The 13,589-nt window shown below is 49.2% G+C and overlaps 2 protein-coding genes across 2 annotated transcripts; both read left to right on the top strand.

Annotated features, from left to right (window-relative positions):
- The first annotated feature begins 151 nt into the window (after window positions 1-151).
- On the top strand, window positions 152-7,483 carry TRMT2B (tRNA methyltransferase 2 homolog B (S. cerevisiae)). Its single transcript, XM_010147253.1, has 12 exons — window positions 152-327; window positions 1,581-1,635; window positions 2,082-2,201; window positions 2,602-2,701; window positions 3,689-3,759; window positions 4,203-4,349; window positions 4,472-4,566; window positions 5,015-5,229; window positions 5,358-5,459; window positions 5,639-5,758; window positions 6,449-6,548; window positions 7,357-7,483. The coding sequence occupies exons 1-12, from the start codon at window positions 152-154 to the stop codon at window positions 7,481-7,483; spliced, it is 1,428 nt and encodes a 475-aa protein (XP_010145555.1).
- A 1,727-nt stretch (window positions 7,484-9,210) lies between these two features.
- TMEM35 (transmembrane protein 35) lies at window positions 9,211-12,959 on the top strand. The gene is made up of 2 exons (XM_010147252.1): window positions 9,211-9,537; window positions 12,439-12,959. The coding sequence occupies exons 1-2, from the start codon at window positions 9,418-9,420 to the stop codon at window positions 12,823-12,825; spliced, it is 507 nt and encodes a 168-aa protein (XP_010145554.1). The 5' UTR covers window positions 9,211-9,417; the 3' UTR covers window positions 12,826-12,959.
- The last annotated feature ends 630 nt before the right edge of the window (window positions 12,960-13,589 follow it).

The following is a 13,589-nucleotide window of genomic DNA, read 5'->3' as shown; positions in this document are numbered from 1 at the left end:
GTTTTAAACCCCGTGGTTTTACAGTCTGGAGCCGGAGCTGCCTGCCGCCATGGAGTTCTTCCCAACTGGTCTCCGGGTGCTCAGCTGACGTGACGCTTTCTGGGGGGCTGACGGGGCTGCTTGCGGGGGTGCAGGCCCTCTCCTTCCCACCATGGCTCTGTGCTGCGCGTGGAGGCCACTGCCTCGGCACCTTCGCCCTTTGAGAGCTCTCCTGGGAGCCCTGGCCCCTCGGGACTGCAGCCTGCTGACAGAGAAGAGGGCAGCGAGGTGGAAGGTGGCAGCAAACAGGGAGTGCTGTGGCCTGCCAGGTTCCTCGTGGGAGGAGAGGTACGGCTCTTCCAAAATAATCAAGCACTCTTCCATAGCAGCAGGCACCCGAAGCGGTTAGAGCGGCGGGGGGGGGGGGTTCCCCGCAACACTTTCACCTGCACCCACCTCTCTCTGAAGAGAAGAGCCAGGGCACAGCTGGCTTCCCTGGAGCCTGGCCTGGGACAGGAATAATGAAAAGACAAGGCTTAAGGGGAAAGGATCCAGTTGCCACGCTGGCAAGCAAGGAGTAACAGTCCATTTGATTTGCAGTTCTGAGCCTGGGTGCTTTGGAAGCAGTTCCAAAAATCCCGGTAAGCAGTAACAGCAGCTCATCCAGTTGTGGGGTGAGGTTCTCCATGGGCTCAGTGAGTCTGTAGATGGATAGTTACAGTAATTTGGATGATACCCACCTCACCCCTTACTCTTTTGAACCAGCTTTTGTGTGTTTTGTTCTTGCTCGCCCAGCCTCAGACACAAGCAGTGGCTCGTTCCGAGGTTTATCTCCGAGCTGGCGCTGCGTGGGTGGACAGGTCAGTGAGAGTGGGCAGCCGGTAATTCCCTGTCGGCTACACATAAACTGTTCGTTTCACCGTGGTGGATTTAATCTAGTACAGCATTAGCAAAAATGGTGTAATAGCGGCTGGAAACATGAGCAGGTAGATGATGCAGAGAGGCATTTTGCTTTTTTAGGAGAAAACTCCAGGGAGATGGGACTCAGGTTGTCCTTGAAGCAGCAAGGGATGGCCAAAGCCTCTGATTCAGTGGGAGAAGGCAACAGCCCATCTGCAGCCACAACTTGATCTCTCTTTTTTTGCCTTCTCTGTCTGCACTTGGGGTTTTTTCCTGCCTCTGACCCCAGTACTGTTTGAATAGTCATTGCCCTGTCTTTACCAGCCTGGAGTCAGATCTCACCTTTTGGGCCTCTCTGGGTCCTTGTGTGGGGGAAACGCTGTTCCTGGCCCCGTCCTCTAAAGGGGGATCAGAAAGAGACCTGGGTTACCCAGGACACCCAGGCATCACGGGTCAATCTTCTGCCAAAGGCTCAGCCTGTCCTCTGGAGAGCTGGTGGTTGTGATTCCTGGGTCCCTCTTCCAGCCACAAGTATTATGCACCAGGAAGGTGCCATGAAAAGGGACTTCGGATGTTCACAGCCAGTTCTGGTGCAGAGTCCCTACCAGAACAGTCCTGCCCACAAAGCAGCTGGCAGGGATGTGATGCCATAAGTATCAGGAGGGAAGTACCTCTGGGCACTACTGTGATGTGCTTTCCAGGTTGGCAAACGCGGTGACTCCACTGTGGAGACTCCCCTATCAAGAGCAGCTGCAGGTAAGATGTGCTTATGTGGACTCTTCTTTCGTGTTGCCCTAACTGTCTCTCCTACCCGCCTTGAGCAACAGCCCCAAGCATCTTAGTTGCTTAACTCTTCAGACCCCATTTGCTGTTGCTTTAATTCTTTGGTTGTTGTCCCTGTGGGTGGTGTGTGATTACCAGCAGCACAGAGCACAGGCACTCACCCAGTGATCCTGTCCAGTGCGGGACAGCTGCTTCACTGGGGCTTCAGGTTGGAGCAGGTGCTCCAGGCCAGCGCTTGGGGACACAGGATTACTCTCTCTCCCCGTAGCTCCAAGTGGCTGCAGTGCTGAGAAAGGCAGAGTTCCTCTGGGGCTATATCCTACTTGCAGTATTCCCTCCTGTTAGCCTTCCCAGAGGTGGGTGATGAAGAGCTGCCCACCATCGTGTGAGAGTGTTTCTGGCTTCGGACTCCTCTGCAGGTGAAGTATGAAAGCCAGAGGAAGATTTTTCAAACGCTGACCTCTCGTCTTGAGGAGCTGAGCACAGATGTGCAGAAATCTGGTGGACTCTGCTGTCCTCTCCGGCCTGTAGTCGCTTCGGTGAGTATCCCATGGGAACACTGTCCCCTCTGAGCCACTAACAGTCTTTCACTTGACTCCCGAAGCGTCTCATGGTGGGGATTCCTTGGTTGCAGGGGAAGTTTTCGTGGCAGTCCTTGCTAGCTTCTGCTTTGCAGCCTGTGACTGCTGGAGAGTGAAGCAAGCCCAATGATTAGGAGCCCCTTTTTGTGCCCAAGCCTTCCCTGATAGACCTGTCACCACTCTGGGTCACTTTCCCAAGGGGAAGTACTGGTGGTCTCATGCACAAGCTCCATTTCCACCTTGGGAATATTCATGTGTATCTTCCCGTGTTGCAGACAGAACAACTAGGCTGGGTTTTGGCTTTGCTCCATTTATTTTTTTAACTCAAGGCTTTACTTTTCCTTCTTTTCTCCCTCAGCCTGTCATTAATGGCTACCGAAACAAATCTACTTTCTCTGTGAACCGAGGGCCAGATGGGAACCCCAAAACCGTGGGGTTGTATGTGGGAACTGGCAGAGGTCAGTGCAGGACAAGGAGCTGGGTAGAAAACTGGCATGGGCTGGGCTGGGGCAGGGCTCTGCTGTGACAGCCTCCACCTGAGGTAGAAGCCTGAATCCTGGGGGATGCCAACAGAAACACCGCTGAGCCCGGGGCAGCAACTTTAAAACCTCAATTAATGAGCTGCTTAAGAAACAACAGCTTCTAATTTGCTAAATACAGCAGTAAGGAAAACGGCTGTGGTAGCAGCTCCTCCAGGTTTTAGGTTTGTTATTCTTAATTATACTATTCCTCTGGTTTTGGCACGTTCCAGGAGCCTGTTCAGAGCAGCACCTGGGGGGGGACGTCAGTAACATTGGAGCATTTGGGATGTGCGGAGGCAGTTTGGATTTGTGCGGCAAAGGTGTGAGCTGTGTGCTCCTTGCAAGCTGCTCAGTGGTGAACTCATTCACACCATCAGTACTAGGTTTTGCTTCTCCACATCCATAGCAAGAGGCGCCAGGGTGGTTGCTGTGTACTTTTCTCATGGAAAAATAATTCTGTGGATGCATTTTAGCTCTGACAGCGGAAGTTTAGCATTTAAACTGAAGTGGGAATGCACTGGAAAACTGCTTTGCTGCTGTACGCCCACGCCATTATTCTCCAGTTAGAAAACCAGCTCGCTCTGCTCTGGATCCCTTAGTTTAGGAACAGGGCAGTGGCTCCTTTGGGAATTGCTCTAGGAGATTTTAAAAGCTCCTGCAACTCCAACCTCTTCATGGAAGTTAGTGACATTCATTAATTATAAAGGTAAAGGGAATTCTGGCAGGTTCTGCAGACTGCAGGTATCCAGAACATCTCAGGATTTAGTGGGGCACATAGATACCAGTTTTTTTCTTTTTTCTTCTTATTTTTGTACAGTGGGAGAATTCAGGGGAAAGGCCTCTCCGCAGTTTATCATGGCAGATGTTACAGTGGTTTACGTGCCCTGAAACAAAATAATTAAATACCAGTCTGTCTCTCTCCAGAAAGAAATATTGTCTGTGTGAAAGCCAGCCACATGGAGAACATACCGCCAAAACACAAACAAGTGGCCCAGGTAAATGAGTGTCCTGTCTGTCCCTGGACTGTGGGACAGAGGGACTGCCGTAACTCTTAACGTAAGAGAACATTGTAATTTTAGTTACGCTGGGTTTTCAACTCCATTTTCATGTTCTGAAAGGTTTTGGGCCTGATTCTGGTTGATGGATGAATACATATTTTTAAACTTGGATGTTAATGTTCCAGCCTCTAAACTGTCCTAAAGAAGTGAATGAAGTGAGAACGAATTCCTGCCAATCTATTAAAATACATAAGAATCACAAATTGAAATTATTAAATTGTCTTGTCTTCCAAAAACTTGGAAAGAGCTTTCACTCAGTGATAATGAAATCAAGCAGAGAAACCCAGTGATCCTGGTGGAAGGGCCACCTGCACAGAGTTATGCTGGGACCGGGGCAGTTCGCTTCGCTGTCCTACAAGTGCTGTTTTCCCTCCGCTCAGTGCTATGAGGAGTTCATACGTCGCTCCTCCCTGGACCCCTGCATCCTCTTCCACGAAGGTGGGCACTGGCGGGAGCTGGTGGTACGCACCACCAGCCGTGGCCACACCATGGCTATCGTCACCTTCCACCCCCAGCAGCTGAGCCAGGTGAGTAGGTGGAGGATAGGGTCTGATGGCAAGAGGCACATTGGGAATCTGGCTGACCGAGCTTGCTGGGTGGGGCGTCTAATCACCCAACCAACCAGGTTTTCCTTTCTCTCTCTTGACAGGAGGCACTGGCTACTCAGAAAGCATTGCTTAAGGAATTCTTCACCTGTGGGCCTGGATCAGTCTGTGCCTTGACTTCACTTTATTTCCAAGAGAGGTATATGCCTTGATGCAGGGAAAGAATGGAAACAAAGCCACCTCCTTTTTCTCCCCACTCTCTGATCAAATTCCACCAGTTCAGGGAGTGCTCAAAGACAGTAACAGAAGTTTGGATGCCTCCTGCTGATGTGGTTTTAAGATGGCCACATCTTTTGTTTATCCAGACCTGAAATACTTGAATACACTATGACTTTCCCAAGACAGGAAATCACTTTAGCAGCAAAACTGGGGAGTAGACCCTAGAACTCCAAAGTAATTTTGGTCCTTTTAATGGATTCTAGGCTCTGCATGTTACCCATCCCTTACAGAGAATCAAAATTCTTTGACTCTGTTGAAAGGCTCACACGAAATAAAATTTGGTGGGGGGAGAACCCATGAGCACCCCAGGAATGGAAAGAGTTACCTCCCTGCTGCCTTCTGACAGCTGGTTTTGTGCGCTCTGCTAGCACCATGACACGCTGCTCCCACGAGCAGTCCCCCTTCCAGCTCCTTCACGGAGAACCGCACATCTTTGAAGAAGTGCTCGGCCTGAAGTTTCGCATCTCTCCGGATGCCTTTTTCCAAGTAAACACGTGTGGAGCAGAAGTTCTGTACCAGGCAGTCGGGGAGCTGAGTCAGGCTGGTGAGGACACCGTTCTCCTCGACGTCTGCTGTGGAACGGGTGAGCGGTGGCCGTGTGAGCCTGGCTCCGAGGGCCGGCGCTTTGCATGCCAAAAATGATCCCTGCTATCTAAAGGGTTGTTTCTTCAGCATGGATATATGGAGTAATTTTGCATCCCTCATTTCCAGGTACAATTGGTCTCTCTCTGGCACACCAAGTGTCCAGGATTATTGGTATAGAGGTGGTGGAGAAGGCAGTAGAGGATGCCAGGTGGAATGCAGCGTTCAATGGTGAGTTCAAACTTACCGTGGCAGAATTTCAAGCTAACTGCTGAAAAATGGGAAGCAGAACTGAGCAGAGGGATCCTAACAAGTTACCTCCCCGCAGCAAAGGGCGGTGCTTCATGTTATACCTCAAGTCTGGTGAGGCTGGCTCTGCTCAGCTCACGCCGTTGCTTTGTGCTTCACAGGAATTTCAAACTGTGAGTTTCACAGTGGAAAGGCAGAGGCCGTGTTACCACAACTCCTGTCATCGTGGGAGGATGCTCGGCCCCTTGTTGCTGTGGTGAACCCGTCTCGAGCTGGGCTCCGTGAGAGAATATGCTATTTATTTTCATCTTGAAAACAGAGAATTTTTAATAAGTTCTGTGAGACCCGGCTCCAAACCTCTTGCTCTCTTAGTCTCTAGTTTCTTACCTTGTTGCTGACGGCAGCTAAAATCCCATCGAGTCTGCTGTTTTCAGTGTATTTAACATGCTTTCTCTTTAAAGCAGACAGCTCTAATCTTTGTCCATCTTTCATAGGCTCACAGAATTATTTGGGAGACAAGGAGCTTCTGAAGGTCTGTGGTGCAATCTCCAACTACAGCAAGACTAGCTGCAGAGTTGTATAAGGTTGCACAGAGCTATAAAGCCCAGTTGAGGTTGAAATGAGTCTGAGGGAGGATTCCCTCTCCTGAAAATGTTTTCCCTAATATATTTAATCAGAATTGCCCCTTGCTGCAGTACACCTGTTACCTCTCATCCTCTTCTCATGTCCCTTTGAGAAGATTCTGGCTCCATCTTCACTGTAATCCCCCATGAGGTCCCTGAAGACAGCAAACGGATCCCTGCTCACCTTCTCTTTCCCAGGCTGAATAACCCAGCCCTCACACTCTCCTCATGCATGCTGTATTTTCGACAGTTCAGTGCAGTTCTACGATGTTCACTGTGCAGTCGTTCCTTCTGGAGAGCTCACGGTGGTGGTGGGTCACTGGGAAAGCACAGTATCTCTTTTTACAGATTACAAGGTTGTGCAAGCCATCCGAAACTGCAAGTCCATCCGAAGGCTGCTCTACATCTCCTGCAAGCCAGAGGGTGAAGCCATGAGGAACTTTCTTGAGTGAGCACCCTCCTCTCCCTTTCCACTGACCTTAGTGACAGACCCTTTTATGTCCAGACGAGGATGTAAATATCTGACCTGGGCTTAAGAAGGATTTTGTTGCGACTGAATTTCACTGGGCAGGTTCTGCAGGGGTGACCCAGGACTAGTGCATGGTCAGAAGGGGTTCATACTTCTGCCTTACTTTGGGTTTACCTGGAAGCTGTGCTCGCTGGTTTAAGGTAGTGGGAATTCTTTGGGGTTTATGTTCCAGCAGGATGCTTTAGTGCATCAGTAAGGGATAGAAAATAATGCTATCATGGCATTGTGCATCTTTCCCCACCAAAACAGCACATCTGGATGTGGGATATGGAGTCCACTGGGTTCACTGCAGGAAGGCTGGCCTGTAGCCAATGAAGTGAAGCCAAGGGGCTAGTCACCTGCTTAGGGTTAATCAGTTGTATCACTAAGTCTTTATCTGGGGCGGGCCTGCCTGTCGGTGATAAATCTGTCTGCAGGTAACCAATGAAGGTAGTGCAAAACTGAGAATTATCTCCTAAGGGTATTAAGTGCTTCTCAGCTGGGATGGTTTGTGAGAAAAGGAGCTTTAAACCTGCCACTGACTCTTCAGCTTGTCCCTGAGGTTTCCAGAGCTGGTTAGGATTCGGCAGTGATGGTTCCAGACCTCAGCCAGTGCCAGCTGCAGATGCTGAGGGACGTTTGACAAACATGATACATCCTGAGGGTATCCTCTTTCCTACTGTGCTGCTGATAAAAGTGGGAAGACTTCCGCTACTGGTCTAAAGGATGCTCTCTCTGCTTTCCACAGGCTCTGCTGCCCAGCTGACCCAGGGAAGAAGTTGGCAGGAGAACCGTTCACCCCCATGTTGGCTATACCTTTTGACATGTTTCCTCATACCGCCCATTGTGAGCTGGTGCTGCTGTTCACCCGCTGACAAGGAGGCAGGTATGCTGGCTCTGAGGGCCTGGGAAGCAACCTCCTACTGTCCTGAAGACTGGAGTCAATGTAGTTAGGATTTTAACTTATTTTCTTGAAAGCTGTATACAAATAAATAATGTGGCTTTTGCTCTTTCTTGGGGTTGCCTCACTGCACTTGGAAACTAAGCAAACACTTGGATTGCTGGGTGAAAAGGTTCTCTGTAGCATTTCATCACCCTTCCCTCCCCTCCAAGATTCTTCCTGGGCTGCTGGCCCAGCCTGGAACGTACCCTCTCCGTGATGCTGTGGGTTTTCATCATCAATGTGTGAATACGAAGTACTGAAATCCCCTGTATTCTCTAATTCTGCTGTGCCATTAGCTTTTTGCTTGCTTCTAGGATATTTCAGGTGTTTTTCAAGTTGGTAGTGAACTTGCTGCGAAGAAACTGTCAGAACTAGAAATCCTCACGCTTCACTAGGAAAATGGTGACTTTTGGTGTCAGGGAAATAATTTCCTATCAAAACATCCAAAATCAATACTCACTGTCAGTCATGTGGATAAGTTGGAGGCAATGAGAAAGAGTTTTACTATAAAATGAAGAGAGAACAGATTTCAGTGTCTCCCTTTCCATAACTGCCTACCCCTTCTCTGCTAATGCTTGCTGATACCTAAATATGAAGTGCCCAGCAGCAAGAAGTTACTTCCTCATCAGGCTCTTTTTATTTTTAAATTTAAACTTTGATGTTGCAGTGAAGTTACCTTTTGATTTATCCTGGTTACCTAGGCCAGACCAGTGGCAGAACCCATTGCTACAGTAAGGCTGTTGCCTCTTTGCTCCACATGAGGAGTTCCCTATCTGATCTGCGTGAATCAAGGCTGACAAACTCCCAAGGAAACAAGGAGAACTGCCTGTATTTTTCATACTTTTAACTCCAATCCTGAGGAACCTTGAGCTTGAAATAACAACCACCAGTTCTCAAGCCATGGGGACTTAAAATACATGGGTTTAGGATCTGAGATACCGGAAAGGGAGGTGATGAGATTCCTGACAGGCATAGGAAGTGTCACTCTTGTACTACTCTATGAGTGTAAGATTTTTGCACACTGTTACAGCCTCTTGTTCTCAGTTTATAGCAAGGGATGCAGTTTTCCAGCAGTTCTGTTTTGTATAATTACACCTTGGCTTCTCGCTGTGAGATCTGAATGGATTTCTGCTTAGCTTGGTTATGCTTTTATCAAAAGGAAATGTGTTGAAAATCCGAGGGGGAGACATAATGACTTTAAACCAGAAAGAACAGAGTATCAGGAAACCTTGCCACTAGTCTCTGGAGAGTGGAACAGCTTTTATCTGCAATGGGGGATGGTGGCACAGTGACCTCACTGTCCCTTTTGGACATCAGGTTCCAGGAGAGCCATAGGGGCAACACATCTTTGCTTTTTTGGGGCAAATGTATTAAGCAAGATGTTTGTATGTAGCTTGCTGTGTATTAGGTGTCTGAGCATCGGGAAACTGCAGGCTGCCTATGTACAAAAGACCCCCGACCACTTTTCCTCTGCAGCAGGTTACTCTCGTGCCCTCTGCTAACGTGTCCTCGTTTTCCCACTATTGAGCAACCGTGCCATCCCACGTCCTTAGAACTGTGAGTTTCGCTTTTCTGTGGGTAATTTATGGAACGTGCAAGGAAACAGGGTGATGTAACGGTAGGAGCGGTGGGGATGCTCCCCGCGCAGCAACCGCTAGTGCTGCCTGGCTACGGCTGCCGGGCATTAGGACCCAGAGGTTGCTGAGTGGAGGAGGCTGAATCCCCCTCCCGCTGTCATCCTCGCTGGCTCTGCAGCTTTATTCCTCATCTCCTTCAATGGTGACTGACTACCTCCCGCCCGGGCTGGCAGCCAGAGCGAGAAGGCCTTGCTAGGACCGGTTCCCACGACCGGTTGCTGGCAGCTCCATGGCATCTCCCAGGACTATCACCATCGTCGCCCTCTCGGTGGCCCTGGGGCTCTTCTTCGTCTTTATGGGGACCATCAAACTGACCCCGCGGCTCAGCAGAGATGCCTACAATGAGATGGTGAGCACGGCGGCGGGTGGAGGGAGATGCTTTAGGGGTCTCCCCCCTTAGGGCAGAAGCAGTGTTTGCCGTGGGGTACGCGGAGGGTGACGCTCTGGAGCCCTGAGCGATGGGAGGGAGCGGGAAGAAGCTTATCTGTCTCCTTATTTGATGGAATCGCAGAGACAAATAATACGCAGTGCCGACGATATCCTGGCAGCCTCCGTTTGAGCCTATCCATGGAGAAACCTCTTAGGGATAAGGATGGGGAGGGGAGGCAAGTAGGACGGGGTAGCACGGCCCACTGACATGTGCAAAAAGATGGGGACACAAGGGTCTCTGAAAAGCAAGACGCCGGACGGATAAGGATGGGGAGGGGAGGCAAGGAGGACGGGGTAGCACGGCCCACCGATATGTGCAAAAAGACGGGGACACAAGGGTTTCTGAAAAGCGAGGTGCCGGATGTGTAGCGGGCAGGTACAGCTGATCCCTGGGAGAATCCCTACCCACTGGACTGGGGGTAGGAAAAGCAGTTGCCTGCTGTGGCAGCCAGATGATCATCCACAAAATTCTGTGCTTTAAAGCAAGGATAATGATGCTGACCCTCCCTACCTCACCAGACTTGTGCAGGGATTAATGCATGACAGTGAAACGCTTTGAGATTCTTTGCTGGTGGAAGAAGATGATATTAATAGTCACCTTATTATTCCCTTTAGCGTGCAATATGAGCCTCTGCTCCTCTTGCCTAATGGGAAAGGGGTGAGGAGAGGAAGAAATCAGTGTGCATTTCTCAGCTGGTGAGGGACCTTGTGCTTCTCTCTGCCCAGGGCCAACCCTGCTGCAGAGCTCTGCGACCTGCAGGCAGGTGAAGGGCTGGCTGCCACGATTTGCTTCCTTGCCTATGTTTGTTTATCCTACTGCCACCCTACTCGCTCCTCTGTCCCCCATTATTTTTATTGCAGGTGCTGAAAAGTGTTGCTATAATTTTTGTGCTCCTAAAATACAGTGCTGGAAGTTTCCAGCACATTCTATTGTCTCCCTTTGCTCCACCTGCCCAGCTGCTTTTCCTTAGCTCTCAAATAACATCTGAATCGCAGTGCCTTGTCTGCAGCCCGGCACAGGGTTTCACAAAGAAGAATCACTAAGTAGTAACTCAGGAGTAAGAGACTGAGATAAAATGCCCAGAAAGCAAAGCTCTTAAGCTTCTGCTACATAAGGGCCAGAAAAAAGCCCTAAACACTGAGAATTTCGAAGCATTGCAAAATCCTTGCTCTGTAAAATATTTTGCTTCTCGGTCCCCTTCTGCTTTACCAAGAGTCAGGCCTACAGGCAGGAGTGATCTCCGTCTGTACAGAGAGAAAGCAGAAGCACTCGGGTGTTACACAGCAGCATCACTTGTAGTAGCCCACACTGTAACATCCTCATGGCTCATTAGGCTTTTATGCTTTTGCTGTGCTGCATACCCGGGTGGTCTCTCATGCAATGGGGATGGTGAAAACCTGATCCTGCCAATCAATAACTGTGGCTCCTTGCCCTGAGCAAACAGAGAACCTGTATTACCTACCTACAACACCAAACTTGCAGTTTTTCATTCAGCAAAACCCAGACTTGCCAGTTTGTTTATTAAAACATTTAAAATTCCAGAGTACTCTAAGAGATGCTGATAGCACATTTCTTTATAAAGCTGTATTTTTCACAACTGTTTAAAAACATGCTCTGAGGTTTTACTCACTGAAGGTATCAAATGCATCCTTAGAGTGCATGTATTTAGAGTAACTGTGTCATGACATCTAATTATTGTCAAAAATGACAATGCTCAATATTTTTTAACCACATGTGAAGTGTCAGCTCCTCTTAGCAGGAAGCAGCAAAATTTACAGAGAAGTGGGAAGTTCTGTGTGCCTGTAGTGCAGGTTTCCAAAATCACATGGAAGTAAATCTACAATCTGATTAGTGCCTGTGAGAGCTGCACAACTTGGTACCTGAGATTTGGCTTCCATTTCCCTCTCCCAGATTAGAAAGCAGAGAACACAATGTCACGAATGTCTGCAGGGATAGTATACTCAAGTGGAAATAATTTCATTGCCTCCAATGAACTAGGAAGTTTATTAGAATATAAAAAATAAGTAAATACTTGACTAAAAAAAAAAAATCTCCCAAACCAATAATCCCACAAGCACCTAATGTTCAAATGCAAGAACTTGAACATGTGTAAGGACAGAGGTTGTTTTTCCCCAAAACAATGAGGCAGCCATGCAAGGAGGCTGAGTCTTGCAACTTGGACTGTTTCTAAATCCAGCACAAACCAGGGAGCGAAGGATGTCAAATGGCAGCTTGCTTTCGTTCGAGGAAAGAAAGGATCATCAAGGTCTGTAAGCACAGGGCAGGGTAGGTGAATCTCAGCTTTATGCACAGTCCCATGTTAAGGTTGTACTGCCCATAAATATTGGGATATTGCCAGTTGCTTTGAGGTAGAAAGGGACTTCTGTTTTTACTTGTCCTGCCTTGGTTTTGCACGGACGAGGCGTGTTATTCAGTTAGAACGGACAAGCTACTCTTGGAAAGAGGTACTTTTTTTTTTTTTGAACAACATGGTTCTGCATTGCTCATTCTAGCACTCGTAACTTCAGATTTCAGGAGAAGGTACACCTGGCCTGGTCCTACTCCAAACATGGGTGCAGGGTTGCAGACGGTTTTCCACTGAGGAGACAACAGCTTATAAAGGGGGCGTTGCAGGTTGATGGTGTTAATATCCCTCCGAAGGAAGCTTTAGGGGTACAGATTGGATGTTGTGCCAGAGGGGTCTGTGATGACTGAAGTGATCTTTAGGTCCTACTGCACATCAGTCTGTTTTGATGGGAGTCACCTTTGCCTTTACTCTCTCACATTATGGTGTTCTGCGCTTTTACTGCTCTGTTTCAGAAACGAGCGTACAAAAGCTACGTGCGGGCCCTCCCCATGCTGAAAAAGATGGGTGTCAGCTCCATCCTTCTCCGCAAGAGCATTGGCGCCCTAGAAGTGGCGTGTGGCATTGTCATGACGCTGGTGCCTGGTCGCCCCAAAGACGTGGCCAACTTCCTCCTCCTCCTCCTGGTGCTGGCTGTGCTCTTTTTCCACCAGCTAGTGGGGGATCCACTCAAGCGTTATGCCCACGCCCTAGTCTTTGGGATCCTGCTTACCTGTCGCCTGCTGATCGCCCGCCAGCCGGAGGAGCAGCCACCAGAGAAGAGGATCCTGTCAGTGAACGGGGATGAGCAGCCACTCATCCATGAAGCAGCTCCTGAGAAAGGCAAAATGAAGGTATCCTAGTTGAGTACGTGTGAGAAATACGGACCCTCGAGGCAGCTCTCTCCAAAATTACCCAGAAATTTTGGTTTTTTTATTTACCTATTTATATTTTTTGTCTGTCTAAATAAAGTTGCACTTGGGGTCTGAGAGACACATGGTATGCCTACACTGTAGTCTTGCTTTTGCTGCTGCCCTGTAATGTAGAAAAATACAAGCCAGCTTTCACCAGGACAGCTTGGAGGCAGTTAGCAGCCGGGCTGGAATAGCACTGCCCTCAGTGGGAGCGGCAAATCCAGCCTGAGAGGATGGGCAAAGACTTGGGCAGGTAGTCATGCTAACTCAGCACTGCTGCAGTGGGGAGATTAGGCCCCAAGCCCCTCGGCAGCTGAAGCCTAGCCTGGATGTGTTCCTGCTCTGCCGCAGGCTTGGCAACAGCAGCTGGGTGGAATGTAACTGCTGTCCCCCCATGCTGGCTTGTGCAGCCCCATCCACACATCCACATTTTTCCATAGTCATGGGGAGAAACGGGCCTTACTGAGCACGAGAGTGCTGTTTGTTGTGTTTGAGAGAGGGGTCCCTTAGCCTTTGCGGCCTCTGTGCCCAGTCCTTTCTGTGGACTGGTTATCCAGGGAAAACGTGGGATGTGCTACTTGCATCTTCCTGGATTTCACTTTGCAGAGGCTCTAAACAGTGTCCTGCTAACAGTAACTTTTTGCCTGCTTCCCACGAGACCATGGCATCTCTTTACCCCTCTTGGCAGAGATTAAGGATCCCAGGAGAGGGGA

Source organism: Eurypyga helias, unplaced genomic scaffold (assembly GCF_000690775.1).
Source record: "Eurypyga helias isolate BGI_N326 unplaced genomic scaffold, ASM69077v1 scaffold21802, whole genome shotgun sequence".
NCBI lineage: Eukaryota > Metazoa > Chordata > Aves > Eurypygiformes > Eurypygidae > Eurypyga > Eurypyga helias.
This window is presented reverse-complemented; position numbering and strand designations above follow the sequence as displayed.